The following is a 26,650-nucleotide window of genomic DNA, read 5'->3' as shown; positions in this document are numbered from 1 at the left end:
AAAAGAAAGAAAGAAAAGAAAAAGACACATGAACATAAATACAAAACAGAAACAGACTCACAGACACAGAATACAAACCTGTGCTTGCTAGGGGGGAGGAGGGTGGGAAGGGACAGGCTGGGAGTTTGAAATTTGTAGATACTGACAGGTATGTATAGAATAGATAAACAAGATTACACTGCACAGGGAAATGTATTCAAGATCTGTGGTAGCTCACAGTGAAAAAGAACGTGACAATGAATATATGTATGCTCATGTATAACTGAAAAATTGTGCTCTACACTGGAATTTGACACAACATTGTAAACTGACTATAACTCAATAAAATAAAAATTTAAAAAATACCTCAAGGGCATCATAGAGGAAAAGTGTAACAAATATCTCTATACTTACCACCCAGAATGAGGAAAATCAAACATTTTATTCCCTTTGCCTCAGGTTTTCTTGTTTGTTTTGTTTTAAGAAATAAAACATCATAGATGGTTTTACATTCTGTGCTCCTTCCCTCAGCCCCAGCACCATTCCATCCTTCTGTCTCCTGAGGGAACTACCCTCATAAATCTGGGGCAGGTTCTTCCTTTTCTGGTAAGTGGCCTGAGATCACCTCTAAAAATGGCTCACTATTCACCTGACCCAGAAAACCCCATAAAATCATGCCAATCAAGAGATTCAGATCTTCCTGTTCACTTTAAGAACACTCATGAGACTACCCAGGCCATTAAGGGTATACATATCTGAAAAGCCACTAAGTATCCGAAGGCTGTCACTTTACAGAAGCAACATGGGCCAGTCTGTTGTTACACTGGTGGGGTTGGCAGGTGCGCCCAGGCCAAACAGTGGGGCTGGACGCAGGGTCAACGGCCCAAAAAGAGTGCTGAATTTTTACTGCATGTGCTCAAAAATGAAAAGAGTGATGCTGAACTTAAGGGCTTAGATGTAGATTCTCTGGTCACTGAGCACATCCAGGTAAACAAAGCTCCCAGGATGCGGCGCAGGACTTACAGAGCTCCTGGTTGGATCAGCCCTTACACTAGCTCTCCCTGCCGCATTGAGATGATCCTCGCTGAAAAAGAGCAGATTGTTCCTACACCAGAAGAGGAGGTTGCACAGAAGAAAAAGATATCCCTGAAGAGACAAAAACTTACGGCCTGGGAATAAGTTCAGAAAAAGTAAAAGCAAATAAAAGTAAAGAAAAAAAATCTGGGGCACATCATGATGCAAGGGACTAAGAGAAGGATCTTGCTTTATGTGGGTCAACAGGGGATGAAAACCACATCCTGAGAGGCCAAAGCAGCAGCTGCACGCAGCCCACCGGTCTCTGCCGCCTGACTTCACCACGTCGGCGCGTGGTGTGCATGTGCGTCAGAGGAGAGCGTAGACGTTTCTGCCTTATTCTGGAAGTGGCACCCAAACTGGCCCGTCACGGTCCTTGGGTGGGAAGTGGGCACGTGGCCCTGCCCCAGTGCAGTGGACTGGGACGTGTGCGGGGCAGAGCTGGGTGGGCACTGAGGTCTGTGCCACCATCCCTCGCTCTCTCCTCCCTCCTTTTCACTGGGCTTGTCTTTTCACCACTTCTTTCTCATTTAATTGGGGTCATCAGGGGATGTGGGCTGTAGGGTTTCATACTCAAGACACCCCCGAAGCGCCCTTTGACCCAGCACACGGCCACTCTGCCCCGCATGCGAGTGGAGTTCTGCACGTGCCCACGGGCACAAGCACAGGCACCGTGTTGTCAGAACCTCATGTAAACTCACTCGCATCAGTCAGTCCTGCTGGAGCAGATCGCTTTACAGATTTGTGCATTTCAACCCAGAGTTGAGCCCACTTTTGCTGACACTCTGCTGGAGGATTAGGCTGCGTCTCTTCTGCATGGCGGTTTTGTAAGATCTCTCTTCATTCTGCTCTGAGCCTCTTGCCTTGTTTATCTTTTCCCAATCCTTTATTTTCAGTCTTTTTGAAGTTTGTTTTTGAAATCCCGTTTTAGCTGGCTTTTAGTTTTAAAAGCCGTATGCAAGATAGATTTTTAAAATTCCAAGCAGACCATCTGTTTTTTTAAGAGAATCATTTAGCATGTTTAAATGTATTGTGTTGACTGAGGGGCTTGAGTTTATTTCTACTGTTTTATTGTGCTTTTGCATTGATTATGCTTTTTCTTTGCTGATCCCTTTTTTCCCCCTGTCATTTCCCGATTTCTCTTGCATTGATTAACTGGTGTGGAAATATTTCAACATTTTAACAAAATTTCCATTTAGGGAAATCACTTTGATGTCTGCCCACCTCTCCTTCTTTTCTCTTCTTCCATCTGCAGTTGACTGGGAGCTGTGGGAGTGTTACCGAGTCCAAACTCGTTCTGCTCGCTGCACGACAAGCCAATAAATCGGGAGACAAAGTGTTGGGACAAGGAATAGCAACTTTATTCGGAAAGCCAGCAGACGGAGAGGATGGCAGACTAATGTCTTTGAGAGCCATCCTGCTCCAGTCAGAATACAGGCCCCTTGTATACAAAAACAAAAACAGAAACGAAAGAAACAGGGGAGGGGGTGTGGTTGGTTGTTGCAAACTTCTTGGTGTAGGAATTCTTTGTTCCTGCAGCTGTCCACGTGGTCATGGTGCTCCTGGGAAACCTCCAACAAAACAACTGTTATTTACTCTCTGTTCTGCAACTTTGTTATCACTAAGCCTAGAAAACGGGGCACAGTGGTTAAAGCCAAAGGAACAGATTTAATAGGGAGTCAGATTTGTTCTCTTCTATTACACAAGGAGCAGCAGTACTTCCTGGGACTTACTCTTGTCACAGCTAAACCTGCAGCCCCAGAGCGGCTTGCAGTAACGTGGGGGTGCTTCTGTTTAGTTCACCCACCTTCCACTGGTCAAGCAAGCCACTGGCCAAGCCCAGAGTCAACGGGGTGGATGGTGGCGAAGTGCATCTGTCTGTTTCACCTGGGGCCACTGCAGAGGGCACGCAAGTGAAGTCCTGTTGCAGGAATAAAGGGCTGGGGTGTCATCTAATCTTCCCAAATGAGCTTTTGTGACATCAGGAGACCTGGTGTCCAGCAGAGTGTGGCTCTTTGTTTCCTAATTCTGTCCAGCAAATGAAATCACATCACATGTCATTTACATAACTCCATATCGTTTTTAGCTTTCTGTCTGCAATCTGCGATGGTCCTTTACATGTGGGTTACTCTTGAAGCCCTCCTCCCCCTGATTTTTAAAGAGGTTCACACAAGGCAAGTGCCTGGAGGCAGCAAGTCCAGGGGGTCCCTCCTTAACCTCTCATGGGTTGCCCTGAGATGCCTAGCAGTGATCACATGGCGGAAGCATGCTGGAAGCAGGCCCAGTACCTATGGCCTCTTCTGTTCCTCATTGGCAACAGGAGCTACAAGGGGGCCCGTTTTTGGAACACAAATTTCTTGCAGAAACGTCATGACTGCTAGGTGTTTTATTGATTACTACAATGTGAAATTTATCTCTGTCAGAATGATGCACTGAATGGTGTCATGATTTATGAGAGAATACTACTTTTTTATTTTATTTTATTTTATTTTATTGAGTTATAGTCAATTTACAATTTTGTGTCAATTTCCAATGTAGAGCACAATTTTTCAGTTATACATGAACATACATATATTCATTGTCGCATTCTTTTTCACCATGAGCTACTACAAGATCTTGTATATATTTCCCTGTTTTATGCAGTATAATCTTGTTTATCTGTTCTACATTTTGAAATCCCAGTCTGTCCCTTCCCACCCCTTGCCCCCTTGGCAACCACAAGTTTGTATTCTGTGTCTGTGAGTCTGTTTCTGTTTGGTGTTTATGTTCATCTGTCTTTTTCTTTTCTATTCTTTCTTTCTTTCTTTCTTTATAGATTCCGCATATGAGTGATCTTGTATGGTATTCTTCTTTCTCTTTTTGCCTTACGTCACTTAGGAGAATGCTACTTCTTAGTTGTTGAATCTGATGCCTGTCGCATCTCAAACATCAGCAGATGTGGGATGACGACACAGAGGGCAGTGGTGAGAAATGGCTTAGCATCAGTTTACCTGCATGCAGTTTGGAATCAGAACCATGTTCAAGTCTGGCTTGGCCACATACAAGACCTATGTCTCTCCATGCATCCATGTCCTCATCTGTCAGTTGAGGGGTAACAAACACACCTGCAGGATGTTTGAGGATTACATAACATGATGTATGCATGGAGTTAGCGTAGGACTTGGTCCACTGCAGGGCTGATAAATGTGGGTTAGATATTTATTTATGGTCCCAGGCACTATGTGAGATTCTATGTGACTTCACCCCATTTAGGATCCACAGCAGCAGCCAGGGGCAGCTGAAGAGAGTGAGACCCAGTTGGTCATGTGATTGGAAACAAAGACTTACTGATGGGCTCAGACTCAAGGTCTTGTGGTTTCCAAAGTTCACTTTGGTTTCCCTTTGAGCATCCTATGCTCCATACAGTTGGACTGCTGAAAAAGTGGTTTGGATTTTGCAAGTTGGTCAGAGAATGGGCAGCTCCCCTGGGCTTTCATGGACATGATGTCAGTGTCCTTTTCCTCCACAGATTCCTGTGCTCCTGAACTTGAGCCAAGACCCCGAGGTCAGCCTGCCTGCACCACCGCTCATGTATGCCCTGGCCCTTGGCGCCTGCCTAGGAGGTAAGGGGGTGCTAATGCCCTGAGGGAGGACCCCCTGACACTCTGGTGAGCCTTAAGTGATGACTAATCGCACGTCAAATTGAAAGAGAGTAAAAATAGTCCAGATGATTTCCTGAGTGGAAACACATCTTCACCTTTGAGTGGAGCAGCTAACAATTTCTACTCAGTTGCTCTGTAAAGCCTGTCACTTCCCACGCTCTGCAGAACTGCCCGACATTCTAAACCCACAGCCAGAGGATGATCATTCTTGACGTCTCCAAGTTAACGTGCTCCCACACTGCGTGCGGTGGTGGCTTATACTTCAAAAGAGATTTTGAATCAGAAGCCATCCTCTGGGGCACTTTCTTACTCCCTTTTTAAGGAGTGTCTTTTGGGGGAGGTGGTGTGAAGTGATGAATGGGTGAGCTAAAAAATAGAGACTCTAGCCTAGAGTAAGAAGAAAGATAAAAAAAAAAAAATGGTTTTTTTGACAAGGGGAGTGTATTGTCTTTGGGAGACATTGAAAAGTTAGCCAGAGAAATTGTCAGGAGAGACTAACTTCTGGTGAATAAACACAACGGCTTTGGATGTGATTGTCTTTGGAGGGAGCTGCGTTAGAGTCCTTCTCACTTAAGGGGGCCTAATAACCTTTGGGAACACAAGAGGGTTGTGAAGAATCTTAGATAAACACACTAGATACCAATTTTTTTCATTAAAAAAACTTTTTTAATGGAGGTACTGGTGCTTGAACCCAGGATCTCATGCATGTTAATTAAGCATGTGCTCTACTGCTGAGCTTCTTCCCTCCCCACTGCGAGCTGCCTTTAAAGGTTTTATTTTTACATCCAGGTGTGCTTAGATAATCTAGCTTTCTTTGTTCTTTGTTTGATCTCTGACTATTAAATCAGTAAGTTTCTTTGTAGCTTATCTTTGTAAAGGGAGAGATTAATGTCAATCAGTGAAGTTGCTATGATTTCTGGAGACAGTTAATTCACCTAACTCAGCAGCTGAGGCCTCAAGTTCTGAGTGCGGACTTGTTAAAATGGCTCCCGTCTAAGACCACCCCCAGGAAAAGCAATAATTGTGTTCACAGCCACATTTAACATCAGTGGTGGAAACAGAATCCAAAGACATCTGGAAGTGTGTCCTCTGTGTGGAGTTTTGTTCATTAAACCTTGCTGAGCATCTTCTGTACCCTGACATTGTCTTCCCGAGTAAGGAGATAATCACTTAAGATTAGAACATAAATGGATGCTCTCATGGCCATGTGCACCGAATGCGCAGGGAACACTGGTGAGACTGGAGGAAAGTCAGGAATGGCTCTCCAGAGAGGTAATTTCTGAGCTGGGTCGCAAAGGATAAGAAGCCTCCTGGGCTAGTTCTGATTCCCCTAGAACACGGAGAATAAATGTGGAGGGGATTATCAAGGAGAGAAGTTAACATGGACTATTTACATAACCGAAACTAGGATTAAACATTTGTTACCTGAGCCCCTTTTGGAAGCAGGAGTGTAGCTGTAACAAGCAATGAAGGTGTTAATCTGTGGGATCTTTTTAACCCACTAGCCCTGGTCATTGAGTGGTACCTTTTCCTGGTATGGCAGATGCTCAATTCTGCTGGTTATTAACTATACATTTATTCTGTTGGAGGATCTTCTCTCATTAACTCAGAGTTTGACATTTTAAAAAATTGTGGTAAAATATACATAGTATAGAGTTTACGATTTTAAACTCATGTACAGTACAGTGACCTCAAGTGCATTCATATTATGCCGTCATCACCACTATCATCTCCAGAACTTACTCATCATCCTTAACTGAACCTTTATACCCATTAAACTGTACCTACCCATTCCCACTGGGTTTAGCATTTTGAAGATCAACTTTTTTAAACTGAAGTATAGTCAGTTATAATGTGTCAATTTCTGGTGTACAGCATGTTTCACTTCACTTTGAAGTGAAGTTTTCATTTCGCTTGAGAAACGTCATTTGTTCTATAAATTGGTGTGATTCACTAAACAGTTTGAAAGTAAGTCTTTCCTAGTCGCATCTCAATATCTTTTGGCTGCTCTTTTTACTAAGAGCTAAGAACTATTCAAATAAGTCTTCAGAAAAACCTGCCTTAGCCTGGGTTTCCTAGAAAGCAGAAGTTGAGGCAAGTTTGTGAGCTGAAGCTTTACTGGGATGTGCAAGCCTAGGACAGGAAGACTGAGGGAGGAAGCGAGGTCAGGCGGTGAAGGAGAGAAAGCGAACACATGGTGCACTACTGAGCTAGGAACAGCTTCAAAAGAAATCCAAGCCAGTTTTTAGTTATGTGGTACATTTTCTAGGCGGTTCCCATAGGACATTATGCCTTGGAAGAGGAGGAGGAAAGAGAGGTTTGCCTGTCAGTTCCACACTGTCCTCTGCCATCGGTCAAAGTTTGCTTTAGGTGACTTCTGAATCTGTGAGGAAATGTAAAGTTGCAGGAGACCATTGCTCCCAGCACAAGGGAGAACAAACAACATGAGCTACAAAATTACAATTTTCAAAAGCCATCAGAATGCTGAAGATGCAAAGGAAGTAAATTCCAGAGAGTGATAAGCCCTTCATAAGGGAGAGGAGAACACGGGCGCTGTCCTCTCTGGCTGACGGTGCCAGGAGGCCGAGTGAGACCTCTCAGTGTCTGTCCTGAGTGTGCAGTGAAGCTGGGGACGCGGAGGCAGCCATGAAGCTTCGGAGACATGCTGGGCCTTTGCAGACCCCATGTAGTCAGCGGGACAGACAGCCAGGACAGAACTTCAGAACACAGAGACTCCTCCACAATCAACAGGTCGTAAACCTGTTAGAAAATCGATGACTTGGCTCGATAGCCAGAGACCCAGAATCTTCCTGTGCTCAGTATCTCTGTTTCAGAGAACTCTTCATCCCGCTCTCGGACCATCTGCAGCTAATGGCAAATTGAATCCAACTCTAAGGGTACCCAAGCCAGGTCCAGCTCAGCAACAGATCAGATTGGCCTCATGCCCTGTGCGGACAGCCTGGCCCAAGTGAGGACGCCCTTTTCAGCACGTGCATGTGTCTGCGCGTATGTGTCAATATCCTGTTTCAGTCTCTGCAGTTCCTCGCGTAAAACGTCCGACATCCCATTACCTTGATAAAGGGCAGCTGCAGAATCCTACAGCCGACATCAGCCTCACTGCTGAAAGGCTGAATGTTTGTCCCGTGAGATTGGGAACAAGGCGAGGATGTTTGTTCTCATGTCTCTTATTCACCATAGTTCTAGAGCAGTCAGAGGGGAAAGGAAATGAAAGGTATACAGATTAGAAAGGAAGAAATAAAACTGTTCCCAGGAATGTTGATATATCCTCCATTTGTATATTTTAAAATACTCTTGTATATATACCAAACAAATCTTACTATGATTTTGGTAGAAATTGCATTAAACTTAAATATTCATTTGGGGACAGTTGACATCTTTACTGTGTGGAGTCTTCCAATGCATGAACATGGTATGTCTTTCCATTTATTTGGATCTTTGGATTTATTTGTATCAAACAAACAGATGACATGATTGTCTTTGTAGATCCCAAGTAATCTATAAAAAAAAAAACCCCACAGAAAACCATATAACTAATTTGTGAGGTCAGCAAGGTCACAGGATATATGCTAGACATTTTAAAAATCAATTTTAGCAGTGAACACATGGATACTACAATTAAACATACAATACTGTTTATAATTACTCAACAAATTACACACTGAAGTTGAAAATTAAAACATGCTGATGAAAGCAAGCAGTGAAGCTCTCTGTACTCCCTGTACCTGGATATCTGTTTCCTTCATTAAGTTTGGACATTTTCAGCCATAACTTCTTCAGATACATTTCGATTCCCTTACTCTTTCCTCTCCTTCCGGAGCCCTTATTATGTGTAAGTTGGCACACTTTATATTACCCCATAACTCTCTTACGTTTCTTTCATATTTTTAATTTGTCTTTCTGTCTGCTGTTCTGATGGAGTGACTTCCATTATTCTTTCTTCCAGATCACTGATTTGTTCTTCTACATTATTTACTCTGCTATTGATTGCCTGTAGCTTGGCTTTTATCTTGGCAACTGAGTTACTTAATTTTGAATAGTTAGTCTTTATAGTTTCTACTTCCTTGTTAACAGTGACCTACATTTCAATCAATACTCTTTCTTAATTCAGTTAGCACTTTATTACCAACATTTTGAACTCAGTATCTGGTAGACAATTATCTCTGTTTCATTATTCATTTTTCCAGGGTAATTTCTCTTCCTCTTCCAATTGGGAGATCATCTGCATTTTCATTTTAACTTAACTTTTTCTGTCTCCATGAATTTAGGTGAAACAGTTCTCTATTGTGGTCTTGAAGCGGTTTTTTTTTTTTTCTGAGTTATAGTCAGTTTACAGTGTATCAATTTCTGGTGTGCAGCACAATTCTTCAGTCATACATAAATATACATATATTCATTTTCATATTCTCTTTCACTGTGAGCTACTACAAGATCTTGAATATATTTCCCTGCGCTATGCAGTATAAACTTGTTTTATCTATTTTATACATACCTGTCAGTATTTGCAAATGTGGGTGTATCCCTCTGTAGACCCTAGAAGTCCAATATTTTTGGTGCGAGGCCTGTTTTTGGTATGGATGCTTGCCTCATCTTTCCACAGAGTTTGCTGGTTCTTATCCCCTTGATAGGGCTTGTGATTGGTGTGGGGGTGACCAGGCCCTGTGCTGTACTGGGCCGCCACTGGCTGTCACCGCCCTGTTGGGGGGCAGGGCCTGCTCCTCAGTTTGGAGTAGTGGCTATGAGGGTTGGGTTCAATAAGGCCTTGTTACCCTTAAGTGTGTGCTCTGTCCTCAAGGAGGTGAGCACCGAAGCAAGGAGGCCTGCGTGGTCACGGTGAACCTACGTGCCACCTGTTCGACATCCACGGTTCTGCCCAGAAGCAGCTCAGGGTCTCACCCCTTTCTCCATTGTGTATGTCCCAGACCTAGTGCCAGACTGTCGCTGGGGGCAGCGGGGTGTTTTGGCTGCAGGAACTGACATGGTCGTGCTGCCGCCCGGGACCGAGGCCGCCCCTGTGGCAGGGCTCCTCCAGCTCCTCTGCCCCAGATCCGGCCCCAGGCTGCGCTGTGAGGCAGCCGGCGCTAGGGCACGCCCACTGGGAAAGGGCTGGCTGTGGCGCTAGGGCACGCCCACTGGGAAAGGGCTGGCTGTGTCCTCCTCCCCGGGGGCTGTCCACTGGAGATGAGAGATTCTAGGTCACCACCCATCATCTCGGGTGTGTGGCAGCAATGTCTGCTGGTGCCAGGCCCATGCTTGCACCCGCCTCTGCCATGGGCAAGCTCACAAAGCCTGCCGCCACCAGAGCCTTGCCCTGCTGGCAGCCACACTGAGGACGGTGCTCCTTTGGGGACCTATGCGCGCTGATAATGGGGCTCCTATGGCAGACCTGTGCCCAACTCTGCATCCACTAATGATGGGCTCTGGGCTACACTCTAGGCCCTCTGTGCTGTCCTCATGCAGCTAGACCATGTCCTCTCCCAGAACCTACCCACCGAAGCCCGAGTTTCAGTGACTGGCTCCTGCCTATTAGCAGCCCTGCCCCCAGTGCCGGTTTCTGGCTTGGAAGTGCAGTGAGGCGGGATTTGTCAGCACTGGTCTCTCTCTGCCCTGATTGTTAGCAACCTCCTTGCAAGGAGAGTTCAGGCCCCTCCAGTCCCTCTGTGTGTGCTGGCAGCCCTCTCTCAGAAGGCACGCGGAGCTCCCAGGGCAAGGGGCCACCCATGTGGACCTCCCTCTTCACAGCGCCCTCCCAGGGTGCTAGTCCCCTCCCAGTACCTTGTTTTTTTTTTGGTCCTACTGGAGTACATGGGACCTTACCTCTTTGCTTGTATAATAAATCTTCTGCCAGCTTTCAGCTGATTTTCTGTAAGAATTGTTCCACGTGTAGATGTATTTTTGATGTGTTTTTGAAGGGCAAGGGAGCTCCACATCTTCCTACTCCGGAATCTTGATTGGTAGCCGAAAGGAGTGTTTTTCCAGTCATTAATCCCTGATAGGAGGGAAGGAGGGGGTTGCCTTTTTAGAGCTCACATGTGAACGTGACCCTGGATCACGTGTGAAGGCCTCTCTTGTCCAGAAGCAGAGCTCTCCATGTTAAGTCTTGTAAACCTGTTAGAAAAATCGGGGTGGCAGAGCAGGCCCGGCCCGACTGCTGAAGTGTGTGTTCTGCGGTGGAGGCCAGCGGGGCAGGGTCCTCTGAGGAGCGTGGCCTTCCTGTACTAACAGACTCATCAGGCCCTGGGAAATAACCCCCAGGCAGGATGGTTCTGCAAGAGTGTAGACTCTTGCCTAGAGCAAGGGTCAGCTGGCTGGCAGGGTGATGGGATGGGGCATCGGTGTGTCAGCTCCTAGCTGGGGCCAGCATCGCCACCTGCTTGGGGGCCCCCAGACGCTCCGCACAACTGCCTACAGGATGGCTTCAGGCTTGCATCATGAAGCCCGAGTCCCGCCCTCTCTGATCTTCCTCTGGAGTCACAGTGTCTGGCTGGCGTCCTGGCCCCACCACTTCCCAACCCCGACAACTCAGCATGTTACCTCTCTGTTCCTCAGTTTCTTCGTGGGGACACTGGGGGCCTCGAGAGTCATGGCAAAGATGAGATGATAAAGGCCCTTCAGGTCCTTAGATGCTTCTGGCCCCAAGGGGATACTAGCAGACATCTGGTCTTTTCCTTTTCAACTCCTTCTCCAGGAGAACTCACCCCTCACCCAGGCCTGTGCGTTCCTTCATCTCATTCTCCTTGGAGACTCCTAAGTCACTTTGTCACCCATGGCTTCCTTGGGGCTGCCCTGCCTGGCCACAGCCCCGATGAGCCAGCCCCCTGAGCACTTGCCCTCTGCCTCTCTGATCTCATGCCCACTGCATGTCTCCCACCTGGTGTCACATCCTGTCTCCCCACTAACAGGCTCCCTGGGAAACCCGGGGGGATGTGAGCTGATTTCCGTGGAGAGTGGCTTCTTGGGGTGGGAGGGAGAGCCTGCTGAGGGTTGGGAAGTTAGAAAGAAGCTAATGGAAATCTGGGTGTCGGGGAGCAGGTGGGATAAAGGCCAGTCTCCGAACTGAGATGGAAATCCAAGTCAGTGCTGGCCATAACGAATAGACAAGCTTAGGGGATTTGTTATCTTACAAGTTCTTGCCTTCCGGGTAAGGGTGGTTCAGGTGGGTCCTGCTTAGGGTCTCGCGAGGCCGTGATCGAAATGTCTGCAAGCTACGCCCCTCCTGGTAGCTCTGGGGATGTCTGCTCCCAGGCTAACTCAGGTGTTGGCAGAATCCAGCTCCTTGCAGCCCCCAGCTGGCTGTCAGCTGAGGCCGCCCTCAGCTCCTTAGAGGCCTGTCTGGTACATCTCAAACCAGCACTAGTGTGTGGAATCCTGCTCATGGCGGGATGACCCCCGGACCCCTCCAGCCTGCCTCCGCGGGGTCTCTCCCACCTGCCCTTTGCTGCAGCCCCAGGGGTCCCCCAGGATCCCTCCTGCTCTCCCTCTGAGGCTTCTGTTCTGCTTCCAGAACTGGAGACAGTTCTCTACTTTTAAGGGTTCATGTGATTCCATTGGGTCCCCTCAGATAAGTCAGGGTAGTGCCCACCTCAAGGTCTGTAGCCTGAACGACCTGTATGTAGTCCTTTTGGCCGTACGTGGTAGCATAATGACACAGCACGGCTCCTGAGGACCAAGGTGCGGCCTCTCTGTGGGGTAGGAGGTGCGCATCCATCATCCTACCACCTGGAGCAGCCAGTATCATCTATAGCCTGGTCTGTCCCCCAGCCAGGGTCTGTGCTTCCGTTGTCACCGCCCTGAAGTCTGTCATACACAGCAACTCGTGTGTTGGCCTGTCACGCACCCCCCCCCCCGGTATGGGGCAGCTGTCCTTCTGCCCTTGGTGATGGGGTTGCTCCCTCTGCCCTCCCACTGCCCTCCCACCTCCATCGCACCCTTCCTAAAACGCTGGGTGGGGCCGTGCACTTGAACTACAGTGAGGAACAGGGGTGTTGTCACAGAATGGGACACCAGGAGCACAGTGACCACAGGCAGATCGGGGCTGACCTCGAGGAGGCAGGTTCTGCCCAAGGTGTGGGCTCGGTGGTCTTCGGTGGTCTGGAGAGACCCTGTAGGTTTTTTATTGCACTCTTAAGATCCAAAATCTTATACTTTGGACACATCAAATATATTTCATCCTTAGAGCAAGTGTATAAATGGGCTATGTCAAAGGTTTTCACTGACAGCCCGGTCTAACCCTTACATGGAGTAAAGGTGGAGGGGGTGAGATGAGGCTCTTTGCGAGCCTTCGCGCTGGCAGCCTGGCCGTGTTTCAGGACAGTGGGAGGGCGATGTGGGGGCAGCTGCATTTCACCGGCTTCCTTGGTCCTCCTCCGCCTGCTCTGGTGTCCAGTCTCAGAAAGGCCACTCCCTCGGGCCCCTCCGTTGTCAGCAGCTCCAGACTTGTGCCTCCCAGTTCACAGTCCCCAGCGATTCACGCACAACTGTCAGAACTGAACTAACTGGGCTGAGCCGGAGTTGTGCACCCAGCCCTGAGCATGGACCTCTGCCACTGGGGACAGGCGATGCGGATGGCTCGACCAAGTAAATTCACCCTTCCCTGAGCTGGTCACTGTGTCGGGCGCTGGGCTTGGCCCCCATCCCTCAATGTGAGGCCACCCTCGTGTACACACTCTCCCTGCAGATCCTGCCTGCTGTCACAAAGGCCCACCCAGAAAGGCATTTTATAGCCTTGTTTACATCCATCGTTCCACCCACACTAAGGGTTTCCTGGTATGTGTCCAGGTCCAGAGTCCCAAGCAAGGTGGTTCTCGTCTGAGATTCCATTGCTTTGAAGATGAACGTTCTCTCCTGTGGATGTTGGCCCGACTTGCGTTTTCCTTTAAAAGATGTATGCCACCACGTCCCACGGTGATTTGCCAATTCTCCTTACCATTTCCTCTTTCCTATCCCATACGACAGCAGCAGCCCTATCCGTAAATAAATTTACTATATTTGCAAGCGGTGAATTAATTTTTTGGTTGCCAGTGGGTTTTTGTTTGTTTGTTTTCTGCAGATATTTGCATAGCAATCACTTTGGCAGTGCCTGTAAAGTAATCATCAAATCAAAAGCACGTAATGAGCCAGATATTTTAGAACAAAAGAGAACAGAAGCCTACCACCAAGATACACTGAGATTTTGCTCTACTTTTTGAATTTTGATTCCAGGCAACGGGACACTGATCGGAGCATCAGCCAACGTGGTTTGTGCCGGAATTGCAGAGCAGCATGGGTATGGATTCTCTTTCATGGAATTTTTCAGGTACTTTGAAAACTCATTGAAAATTTCTGTTTATGTCCCTAAGTTTACTTAATTAAAGAAACCCAACAATACATGCTGTTAAGCACTAAGATGAGAAAATGTTTTCATAATTAGAGAGTAATTAGGTTTTTTTAAAATAGACTTTGTTCTTTTAGAGCAGTTTCAGGTTCACAGCAGAATTGAGCAGAGAATACAGAGTTCGCACATATAGCCCTCCCCACCCACACACGTGTACTCCCCTCCCCTCAACACCCCTCATCAGTGTGGCGTATTTGGTACAATCGATGAACCAACATGGGAACATTATTATCAACCAAAGTCCATAGTTTACATTAGGGCTCACTCTTGATGTTGTATATTCTGTGGGTTTTGACAGACGCATGACATGTAGCCAATACTACAGTATATCATACAGAGTAATTTCATTGCCCTAGAAATCCCCTGTGCTCCATCCCTCCCTCCCTCCCTCTCCCCAAACCCCTGGAAACCACGACCTTTTTATTTTTTCTGTAGCTGTGCCTTTTCCAGAAGGTCATTTGGTTGGAATTATTGAGTTTGCAGCCTGTTCAGACTGGCTTCTTTCATTCAGTAATAGGTCTTTTAAGTTTCTTCTGTGTCTTTCATGGCTTGATAGATCTTTTTTTTTTTTACTGCACATATATTTTTAAATTTACATATATGTACTGTTCATTATTTACAAGAATGCTTAGAGCTTTAGCTTTTTAAACTTAAGTAGTTCTCAAAGGAATAAAGAGAGTGATTAGATTTTATGTTGTTCTCTCGAAAATTCCAATGGGGACCTGTGCCTTGATGGCCCGTGATAAGGGTGCATAATGAGAGTCTGACATCCTCCTGCTGATTGCCCAGGGAAAAAGCTCAGGATTGAAGGGACCCAGGAATATTGCAGCCTGGGAGCGGGCATCTCTCAGGAGACAGCACAGAGAGGAGGCCCTGGAGGGGGAATGCAGCTGACGGCAGCTCCCGCCAAGGAGGACCGCTTTGGGGTCCTGGCCCCTGCGTGCTGGTTTTCATATGTACCACTGCACTTTGGAGGCAGGGAGTGGGCAGAATGGACATTGGTGGTTCCTGTAAAATGGCACTGCCAAAATGAACTGACCTTCATTTGGCATTAAGCAAGATTTCTGTTGAAGTTCTCGGACTGTAAATTCAAGTCTGGCACACGCATGGAGACAGTTCTCAGAACCAGCCCCGCTGAAGATCTGCAGCAGCAGCTCTGGCTGAGTGGCAGTCATCTGCAGGTCGTGGTCCCTGCCCTGGGACCTGTGCCTCTGCGGCGTACTGCTTGGCTGGGCTGAGCTTGGGGACGGAGCCTTGACCATCATACCCAGGGGAGGAAACATCCATACCTCCGTATAGTAGGATGCTGGCTTTTGGCGGACTTACCGTACTGGCCATGCCCCTCCATGAATGACTAGCAATACTTGGCAGTTTTGCCAAGACATTAATTTAAATGACACTTTTGGGAGACACGGGTGTGGGGAGGAGGCGCTCGGCTGGAGACTGAGCCACGGGGCCACTGCACTTGCAGCCCTCAGCTGGACTCTGGGTACCCTGTGGACCCTGCTGCTGAGGGGTAGGATCTGAAACTTAGCACTTGACTGACGTCTTCTGTTTAGATTCTTATCTGCCTCTTCTGAATATAAAAGAAACAGTCTTATCACTTAAGCAAGATCCTTTCAATGAGAAACAGAACCAGTGCTCTGAGGGCGGCTGCAGTGGGAGATGCAGACTGGGGCCCGGCAGCTGTAGGGCTCCCTCATTTGGACCAGGTTGCTAATTCCTGCACTGCTGGAAACTCTTTACTCTTTTCAGCCAAGCATGCAGTGCCTGGGCCCCCTACCTGCTGGCGACCACAGCGGGGCTCCAGACAACAGGGACCTTAGGGCCGTTAGCAACACTGGTTGGTCTCACAGGTAGACAGGGGAGGCCCAGTATTAATATCATGAAAAATTAGAGGGGTTTAGGGCAACAGTACACCTGATCTGACAGTTTCTCCAGTGGAACTTTGGAAAAATAACCAGGACACTTGCCTGACTGAAGGAGTCCACCAGGACTTGCAGACATTTGGGGTTCAGCTCCAGTGGGTGACACATGTGCACTCTATAAACTTTTCAAGTAGGCCTTGTGTTTCTTTTTTCCTTTTATTACTTTTCTTTCTTTATTATTAAATATATATACACTTTGGGGGGAGGGAGGTAATTAGATTTATTTACCTATTTAATGGAGGCACTGGGGATTGAACCCGGGACCTTGTGCATGCTAGGCACATGCTCCACCACTGACCTGTGCCCTCCCCCAGAGCCAGCATTGTCTGATGTTGGAGGCTGAGGGTGGTGATCATACATCAGGCCAACTTTGGCCTTCAGTCACTGCTCAGCGAGGGAAGTTGCAATCTCCTAGGCATAGTTATAAACACCAATGCATAATTAAGGTCAAACTCCAAATGTGGCAATGTGGGAGAAGGTGCCAGGCAGTTTTAGAAGAGGTACTGGACAGAACTTTTTAGGGAGGGTATCCGTATCATTCCGGCATCTACAGGACTGTGTGACTCTCCATTTTTTCTCAGTGGGGAATCTCAGCACGTAAAGGGGCTTTGCCAACATGGGGTTGAGTTTAAGGAAGCAAGAGGCTGGCTGACTGCAGGTCTGTTGAGGGGAGAGAGGAGAGTCCAGCCCTACATGTGGCTGAGAACGTGGGTGTTGGTCAGGAGATGGGGTGCAGAGCGAGCTGGCTGAGGGGGCTGCAGAGTGTGCAACGAAAACGCCTTTCCTGAGAAAGAACAAGCCCAAGACATGACTTTCTTCATTTTTTTGTCTTTTATTTGCTCAAGATGGTGGATACCTTTCATAAGGTTGAATGCGTGGAAAGGAAACCACCCAAACTGGAGTCTATTCCGATGGAACAAAAGCACATTTTTAGAATTGTATCCTCAGATGCCTCTTCCTTCCCAAGCTTTGCCCCTTCACCTCGCACTGCTCCTTGCTGTGATTTCTGCCGTTTGCCTGACATCGTCCCCAGGCCTCGCCCCGAGGACACTGGGGCTGGCAGCCGGCCACTAGCTGCAGTGTGACGGGGAGCGGGCTGCAGGTGGCAGAGGCCTTCTCCCCACTTGAATGTGCCTTCTCTGCTTCAGCACGCCCTGTGGTTACCCATCTTCTCCCCCGCCTGGACCCCGTCTCTCTGTGGGAAGTACGACAATGGGGCTTTATTTCTGTGAGGTAGGAAGCTTCTTTTTCCGTGAAGTTTAGCTAGGCATCACCCCGGGAGACCCAGGAGATGCGGCCGTTCAAGTCTCCAAGGGGGCTGACGAGGAGACAGGGCCCCCTGTCCTGGGGCCCCGAGCAGCCCGAGGACAGGCAAGGGGCTGAAGAGCATGGAAGGCGGCAGGCTGTGGGAGCTGGTGTGCGCCTGTGTGCCACCTCCAAGGGCCTGCAGAAACAGAAGCTGTTGTTCTGCTCAGAGCATGCTTTATCTTCGTAGAAAGGAAAGAGTGAAATGGTTTTCTGATTAAGAACTGGAAACGGTGTCTTACAAAGCCTTTTGGGAAGGAAAAGTAGCAGGAATGGTTTCAGTCTAAAACGGAAGTAGGAGACTTCATTAGTAAACATTCTTTTTGGGAAACCAGGTCTCTTTCCGCGTGAGGGGCTCAGCTCTCAGCGTCATGTCTGGCCTCCATGCATGCAGTCTGGAAGCTCCTGTGTGTCGCCACAGGCACGGTTTTTATTTTTTTATTGAAGTAGAGTCAGTTTACAATGTTGTGTCAGTTTCCGGTGTACAGCACATGCTTCAGTCACACATACACATCCACATATTCCCTTTCATATTCTTTTTCATTCTAGGTTACTACAAATATTGGCTGTAGTTCCCTGTGGTGTTTATTTATTTTATATGTAGTAATTAGTATCTGCAAATCTGAAAGTCCCAGTTTATCCCTTCCCACCCCCTCCCCACCTCCCCGGGTAACCGTAAGAATCACAGGCATGTTTTTAACCTAAAACTGGATACATCTAACGTAGGATTTGTCAGGGCATCTTTGTGACATCTTGCATCTTGATTTGTGCTTTTGACAGTCGAGTGTTTTGGTCCTTGGTGACAGAATTTGATGTTTAGAGCCAGGATGGATTGAAAATAATCCCCGAGGGGAATGAACGCATAATGTGAGCTGGACGGTGTGCAAACACGCTTTTCCTAGGCCTTTGGTGAAGGTATTGTTTTTCTGAGAGACTTGGGGAGTAAGACAAATGAATCTTTTGGGAAATGTAGAGGCTCCTGGCAAAGTGGAGCATAATGTGTGTGTCTGACGTCCTGCTGGCAGCCACAGGAAGTCATGACTGTCTTCTCCCCAAATAAGCCTCCTTCTAGCAGACTTTTCATCGGGCAGAGAGTGAAGCACTGAAACACCAATCAAGCTAAACTGCACCCCCACAGAAAAAAGCAGCGGGGGCTCAGCCCAGGAAGGGGGGCCACTGGAGAGAGCTGCCCGCATCCTTGTCTTGACCCATCAAATGCTCAGGCAGGTAGTGTTACTGAGCAGTTTGCTGGCAGTGCCCAGCTTCATTGCTAGCTCTGACCCTCACATTAGAGGGTTCTTTTTGTGTTCAGAGGCTTCCGTTTGCTGTCTCCTCTCTAAAAAGGGGCAGCTTACCTCAATGAATAATTTTTTGGATTGTAAAAGCACATTTTCCATCCGTGGAGTCCCAGCTGTGTGTATCTTTATGGGTTAAGGGCTCTTTCAGGGGTTTTATGGCACATGCGAGTATCTCTGTACTATTCTCTATTTGCAGGTCGTAACCCAACTAACAGATAAAGCAGCTGGAATCTAAAGTGCTAAAGCTTACAGTTGACATAACCCCTTTTCTCCCTTCTGTCTATCTCTCAGCCTCTCTCTCTCTCCTTCCCCCGACCCGTTCTCTTCCATTCATACATTAGAACTTATATCTGCTATTTTATTTTTTTCCTGTTGATTACCTCTAAAAGTTTCTCTGTTTCTTTTTTATGCCTTCCTGTGGAGGTGCCGGCTCTCCCCGGGCCGTCGCCCGAGGGGGCGGGGCGGGGGCTGGTGGGCTGCAGTGTTGCTTCCCCGGTGGTACTTGACTGCAATAAGGCAGTTTTGTGTAAAAGTTTCCTGTCTTGCTGTGCTGTTCCTTTTCTGGTCCTTTGGCTAGAGAGAGCAGACTTCTCTTGTTTTGTTTTGGTTTTTGTCTTCTAGCTGTTAACGCTTCCCAGCTTCTTAGTCTGGGATAAATGAGGAAACAAGAAGGGAACTCATCGCTATGTCATTCCTCACAATCCCAAAGCCCCCAGCTGGACCGCTTTCCTCTCTTCATCTGCAGTCTCCTTGTATGTGTTTTATATGTAATGCCCAGGCGTGTAAGCTGTGATCAGAGGGACAGGAGGAAGTGCAGCTCCATACTGCTTCAGAGCCAAAAGCCTGACATATAGTTTGTTTGTAAAGCAACTATATTCTCTTCTCTAAGAATCCTGTGTGTGTGTGTGTGTGTGTGTGTGTAGGCATGTTACGGAGTCCAAACTCATTCTGCTCACAGCACAACAGGCCAATAAATCAGAAGATGAGGTGTTGGGGCAAAGAATAGTGACTATTTGGAAAATCGGCAGACTGAGAGGATAGCAGACTAATGTCTTGGAGAACCATCTTACTCAAGTCAGAATTCAGGCTCCTAAAAAGGGGAGGGAGTGTGCTCGGTTGTTGCAGATTTCTTGGTGTAGGAATTCTTTTGTTCTTGCAGCTGTCCATGTGGGTCAGGGCATGGTGCCCCTGTGAAATCTCTAACAAGACAAATGTTATTTTCTATTCTGCAACTTGTCAGCTTTATATAAGTGAGGAAGTGTTAATATCCTTAAAGCTCAGAGCCTTGGGAACAGGCTGTCCTGTCTATTTCTGGCTAAAGGCAACATTGTTTTACAAAAGGTGCACAGCGAGCAAGTCGGAGCCTAGTAAACAGGGCACAGGGTTAAAGTCAAAGGAGCTGATCTAATATGGAGTCAGATTTGTTCTTTTCAGTTACAGGCACTCCGTGCTTTATCCTTTGATTTTGTGCACTTTCTAATCCAGTCAGCGTGCACTCCGGGTAGGCGCCCCACTTTGAGGAGCAGCGGCCTGTGGCTGACATCTGCTGAGGGCTCATTATATGAGCACACACTGGTTGGAGAGATTAAACTCAAGGTCTAAGGGAGTAAACTCATGCAATCCTCATAATAACCTTAGTAAGTAGATACTGTTGTACCTACTTACCATTTTATAGATGAAGAAGTTGGGTCAGGCAGATGTTTAATATTTTCCCAAGGTCGTGCAGCTGGACAGGAGCAGAGGCCTGAACCGGCATCCTGTGGTCCCTATCTCATGGGAAAATGCATGTGGGTTTTGAAGCCAGAAAATCATCTCTGCCTCTTAGCAGTGGCAAACTTTGTCAAATTCCTTAATATAGCCAAGCTTCAGTTTCTTCTTCTATAAAATAGAGGTAAAATGGTCTGCCTTATTGTGTTTAGAAAATGATAAATAACATCTACGTGGTCCTTAGTGAACAGCAGACGTTCAGTAAGTTACTTCTGAGGGCGTATCTGCATTGTGCGGTTTACCTGTACCCGCAGAGGCTCAGTAGTGATTAAGAGTATGCAGTCTATAGAGCTAGACGGATGGAATTTAGATTTTTGCACCATAACAAATGTTGCCAAGTGACCTGAGCAAATCCGCTTCCTTCTCCATACCTCATCTATGCAGTGGGTATGATGACACCAATCTCAGAAGGTGGTGTGAGCAGTTGACGAGGTCGCTGTGTGAGGACCTTCACGGTGTCTAGACACTCAGTGAACAGTTGTGTTTCTGAGAGTCTAAATGCACCAGTCCCTAGACGAGGCCCCGTCTCTGGGTTGGTGCCATCCCTGAGACACCAGCAGCTCTCACTTGGGAGTGTCAATGAAAAATATTGACAGCTGTGGCAGTAAACAAAGGATGCTGTGGCCGTCAAGTCATCAGACATGACTGCCACCCCTCCCCTGACAGCAGAGGGAACTCAGGATGCAGACAAGCAGGCAGCCTGGCCTCTGCAGACACCCCTGGTTGTGCCCCTGGAGGGAACTCAGCATGTGGAAGTATAAGACGCTGGCCCTAGACAGCTAGGTGCACATCAAAGGAGTGATTTCAGTGAGCCCAGACCTTTGCACCTTCCCATACTTAGAAAAGGGCTAAATTCCTTAACTGGAGATGGCTGGTTTTCTTTAGCGGTTGTCTTTTGATGTTCTGACTACCTGGTCTTTGTTAGAAAAAACTCCTACGTACCCTGCCTTCTCCCTTGCCTGGGTGGAACAGTCTCTTAGAACTATCCGAGAGGCGGGGTCCAGGGCTTGAGTCCCCAGGACGTCCACCAAATAGCTCTCAACTTTTAGGTTGTGCATTTTATCAGTTGACAGGAGCCTGGCAGGGCCGTCCCACAAGGAACTTCCTCTGGGCTAGGGTTCCCTCAAAGCAAGGTCTACTCTTCATGGGATCCATCCCTTGGCAAGGCAGACTTGCTTCTGAAATACGGCCAGGTGCCCCAGCGCCCGGGCTGACGTACTCCGCATCTTACCCGACACTGGCTCACTCTGTACAATCTGTCACAGCGGAAGGAAGGTTTTGTGATGGCTTTGACGCTGAGCACTGACCCAATACTGTCCCTGGATTTTATTTTTCCAGAATTCAATAATTAGGATAAATTGCAGACATTATTTTCTGAGAGACTACTCCCCACATCCCCACAGGGAAAGGAAGAATGTCATAATCTTTATTATTATTAGCACACACTAGACTCCTGCCACTGAATTTTGAAGCCTTTTGGAACAAAAATTGTAACCGTTACAAGGGACCTCCCCCAGTGACAGTGCAGCGTTAAGCGATGGCTTCAAAACATGGATTCCAAACGCCAAGTGAGGACCTATTGGGATTTCTTAGTCAGGATGGGAATTTGTGGAAATACAGGTACATTGTGGGACACGTATAATGAGGGAAACTTTCATCTTCTAGTGACTTACTTTTGTTTTGGGGCATGCCTACACGTACACCTTGCACCTCACAGAATACGGAAGAAAATCCTGTTCTCCCCTCTTCCCTTCTTTAGACAAGTGATTATTTTTCAATCCTATCTCTCAAGCTACCCCTAGCTTTCAGCATGAGGAATTTCAGGGGTCTATGGAAATGTGACATTTCTGGGGTTAAATCAGCTCTCTTACAAGGACAATACTTGTAGTAGCTGACGGTGAAAAAGAATATGAAAACGAATATATGTGTATTCATGTATGACTGAAGCATTGGGCTTTACACCAGAAACTGACACAGCATTGTAAACTGACTATATGTCAATAACAAAAAATAAATAAATAAAACTTAGTCAGCAACATGAATGGACCTGGAGATCATTCTAAGTGAAGTAAGTCAGAAAGAGAAAGAAAAATACCATATGATATCACTCATGTAGATTCTTAGAAGAAAAGAAAAAAAAAGAATTTCTCTAAAAACCAAGTTGTTCTATTTGATTAGTTAAGTTCAACACTGATCACAAGATTATCACACAGATAGTTTGACTCATTTATTTAAAATATTTTTGATTATAATAATATGTATGAAAAAATCTATGGAACTGTGTATTATTCAACAAAATTAATATGGTCTATGCTAGGTGCCATACTCAGTGTTGGCAATACAAAGGTAACAGAAATAAAACATCCAACTTCACTGGAAAAAAAAAGATGATGCAGGCACAGAACATCAGAAATTTAAATCATGGCTCAGTTACATGACATTGGCAGTTGTGAGTAAGTGTTATCATCAAAACCAACCCTCTAATGAACAAATCGAGGCTCTAAATTACAAATTTGGGGGGAGGGTATAGCTTAAGTGGTAGAGTGAGTGCTTAGCATGCACGACGTCCTGGGTTCAATCCCCAGTACTTCCACTAAAAATATGTATCTGTATATAAATAAATAAAATAAATAAATTACCTCTCCCAAGTAAATAAATAAAAATTGGACATGTTAAGAAAAAAGATGAGCTTAAAAAAAAATGTGCAAGCTAAAAGCAAGTCTCAAATAAAATGGCACACAATGGGGGCCATCTAATGAAGGCATGCATTCAGATCATCTAGGCTGAGCCCAACTTTTTGATTTCTAGAAATAAGAGGTAATTACCTTGGTGGAAACAGGAATCTCCTAAGGCTGCATTCGTTTGCAATAACATCATAAAATAATCTAGGTCTCACAGTACTCTCCAGACACCAGACACCAGAATTCACTTTTCTTTGTGTTTCAGGTTGGGCTTCCCAATGATGGTCGTCTCCTGCACGGTTGGGATGTGCTACCTCCTAATCACCCACGTCGTGATGGGCTGGAATTGATAGCTCTCCAGTGTGTGAAGACTAAGGTAAACTTGATCCATCACCAACATCAGTGAAAACTGCCCCACTGGGGGTGCTCTGGAATGGAGACTTTGGCACAAACACTTTTACTTGGGTGCATGCTGGCAAATACAAAAATATATTTTGCTTTGCTCTGTAGGAAAAGCCACAAATGCTAGAATCCACTCCAAATGGCTCATGTTGTTTAAATGTCACTTTTCCTGAGGCTTTCAGTAGTTTTCTTCATGTAATCACTTTTCATGTTAAAATAATCTACATTCAAATTGTACACCCTCTGAATACATACTCTTCTTTGGAAAGGCAGACAGTTTATAAAGAAACTTTATATGTGTTAAAAAAAATATATTATCCCTTGACAAAAAGTCTTAGAATTTGTTAGTCTCTTAATTTTTTTAAAGTAGTTTATAGCATGTAAAATTGCATTTTCTCCATTTATGTTTTTCTCTGAAGTTTTTAAGTCATCAATTCAAAGTCTAGAAACTTGACTTGCAGAAGTGCTTTTTTAAAAAATGACATTTTAAATATTTACCAACCTGCAACGAGCATCTTCAGTTTTGAAGGTGAGGCACGCTATTTCCATCAGTTACACCAAAGTGTGGTCAATACAGTCAGCTCTGTGCACCCACAGGGCTCCAGTGGTCTGGTCTGTGCTTACCAAATGCTCTTCTTTTGTGGAACGTGACATGTGAGGCAAAGACAATGAAAGCAAAAAGCAGGAGGGAGCTGGGCTTCAGCTGAGGTCTTGTCTGCTGTGCTTGGTCAGTTCTATGGCTGTGCCCCAGGCAACAGGCCTCTTCAATTTCCATCTACTGTGTGGGTGATACTTTGAGATGAGAGGAAACTATTTACTGGGGACTCTGCTCAGGAGCAATAGTTGTGTAAGTGTCTGAATTCAGAAGGTTTCAGATCCACAGGGCACCAAGAACTGGAACGCTGGAGACCCCATTTCTGTCCTCGGCACCCTCTGACTGGGCACTTTTGAAACGTGAACCTGTGCATGGGGGTGGAGGGAGGGGAATGAGAGAACTGCAAGCAGGTCAGAGGAGCTGCACCCAGGGGTTTCACCACTCGGGGGGGTTTCCTCCCCTGTGATATAATCTGCATCTCCTACAGTTCCCAGCTGGACCCCTGAACAGCAGAAGGTGCTCCATTCAGAGCTACGGTTACGTGCTGAGCTTTCAGGGACAGAGGCTGGGTTGGAGCCTAAATGCACAGACTGGGAGAGAAAAGGATTTCAACTACTCTGACCACTTCCTGCTGAATGAAACATAGCGGCCAAGCCTTCATGTTTTAAAAGTGCCCAGTTGGTGAGGAGACCCACCGCAGGGCAGGAGAAGGGAAGGAACCTCCTTAACCCAGGCCCCAGATGAGCAGACAGCCCAGTGACACTCACTCAGCCCAGAGGGCCCTCAGCCTGAATGTGAACGTGGGGAACCCAGGCAGAAGTGGGCGCCAGGCCTCCCCTCACCTGCGCAACGTGGCGGCGGCTCTCAGCACCTGCCTCAGCACCCACCTGTCCAGCCTTCCTCACTGAGTCATAAGGGAACTGGGTGGGAAGGATTTCAGCCTCATGTGTTTGGCCCTGCATGGGGCTGGGACTCCCCCTCCATCCGAGTGGAGGGCAGTGATGTCCCCGGAATCGGGTGTGTCTGGAACCAGCTGCTCCAAGTGCGCTGTGGGGGTGTTTCCTGGCACCACAATCTGGAGAGGAGGACCTGACCGATTCTAACAACCCAAATGCTTACTGACTCTTATTAGCATAATAATGTTTATAGTAAAGGCCTGAGTCTTAGTGTATTCCATTTTCTAAGTAAATTAATAACACAGCAGAAGTTACTAATTTGAGTAGGAAGAGTGTCAGAACACCTGAGGGAAAGTAAATTTACGAGACTTTACAAAAAGAAGCAGGGACCATGAACAAAGATAAACAAATGTTGAGCCTGTCCGAGTGTTGATTTGCACCCTTGTGTGCGGCAGGACGTGCTCAGACAGCACTGCCCTTATCCATCGCAAGGAGTAGCTCCATTTTAATAGAAAAACCTCTCCCTGAGAAGTGTCTCTAACATTCGGGCTACTTACTCCTCTGCACAAAGCTGTGAATTCCAACACTTCAAAAGTAAGCTAATAATTGAGTTACAATCCGTATCTCTGCCCTCACTGTGCTAGAGGTTTGCCCCATCACTTTAAAAAAATGCCCAGGTCTGCAAATATTGCCGGCGGGGGGAAGGGGTTGGTAGTGGAAATTGCTTTCATCTGAACATTTAAAATCAGCAGGCCTTTGTTTAGGACTTAGAATTTTCTAGATGCTGGCAGAGCACGCCTGGATCCATTAGGCCCTCTGGTGGACCCTGCCCTTTGAATGAGGTGACCAGGTGGGGAGCACCGAAATACGGCTCAGTTTAGTCTCACACTGTGTTTTCAAAGTGCAGCGGGGATGTTCTCCCCCAATTGCTAGAAGAAAACTAGTGCTCCCGTGGGTTTTTGGTGAATTTTGAGGGAATATGATGTCCTAGAGTATGTGTCACAAACACCTTCCTGACCCAACAGCTAAAGCTGTCCCTGCTACTGAGCACCCCCACCCCCCACGTCCCGCTGTGCTGGCCGGGGAGGGGGCTGGGTCTGCCTCCTCGGGGCATTACCACCCCTCCCAAGCTCCCCTCCCGACCCCCTAGGCTGGTGGGAAAAAACCCAGGTGTCAGGAAAATTGCTGAAGCTGGACTGTCCTGGGATGGTCTCCCACCCTCTGGTGGGGAGGGGCTGGTGTCTCCCTCATGGATTTCAGCCTCTCCTCAAACACACTTATTACCGCCCTCTCCCCCCAGAAAGTCTTCATGCCAAATCTTCCCTTCCCAACTCCACCAGAAACCTGAATTATACACTCAAAGAGGGCAGCGCGTTCTCCAGCCACGAGGCCGACTCCTGTAGTTTTGTGAAACTCTCCATTTCTCTTTCCCAGTGTCTCACTTTGCGTGATAGTCTGTCTGTCAAACCCCTCTCTTCACACCCTCTTACTCATGATCACTCAGAGCAGGGCTAACTCTTAGAGCAGCTCCAGAAGCCTTCTAAGTCAAGCACCGAAGGTGTAAAGGAGAGAGAGTCCCCACAGAAACTGGCAGCTTCCCAGGCCCGGAGGGGGTAGACTTGGGGTGGGCAGAGCGGAGGTAAGAGAGGGAGGCAGGTGCAGGAGCATGCCGGCTGGGAGCCACATCCGGAGG

At 47.1% G+C, this 26,650-nt stretch overlaps 1 protein-coding gene across 6 annotated transcripts in view; it reads left to right on the top strand.

Moving 5' to 3' along the window:
- Positions 1–26,650, top strand: part of OCA2 (OCA2 melanosomal transmembrane protein) — a 278,029-nt gene that overhangs the window by 152,451 nt on the left and 98,928 nt on the right. For 4 of the 6 annotated variants that reach the window (XM_074363384.1, XM_074363381.1, XM_074363380.1 and 1 more), the window contains 3 exons: positions 4,562–4,655; positions 13,914–14,007; positions 23,330–23,440. In XM_074363384.1, the coding sequence (XP_074219485.1) occupies positions 4,562–4,655; positions 13,914–14,007; positions 23,330–23,414 (273 nt within the window). In that variant the 3' untranslated portion in view covers positions 23,415–23,440. The remainder of the gene's footprint in view (positions 1–4,561; positions 4,656–13,913; positions 14,008–23,329; positions 23,441–26,650) is intronic. The other 2 variants (XM_074363382.1, XM_074363383.1) reach the window with 2 other exon arrangements.

Source organism: Camelus bactrianus, chromosome 5, assembly GCF_048773025.1.
Source record: "Camelus bactrianus isolate YW-2024 breed Bactrian camel chromosome 5, ASM4877302v1, whole genome shotgun sequence".
Lineage (NCBI taxonomy): Eukaryota > Metazoa > Chordata > Mammalia > Artiodactyla > Camelidae > Camelus > Camelus bactrianus.
The sequence above is the reverse complement of the archived record's forward strand: the minus strand, read 5'-3'. Positions and strand labels throughout refer to the sequence as shown.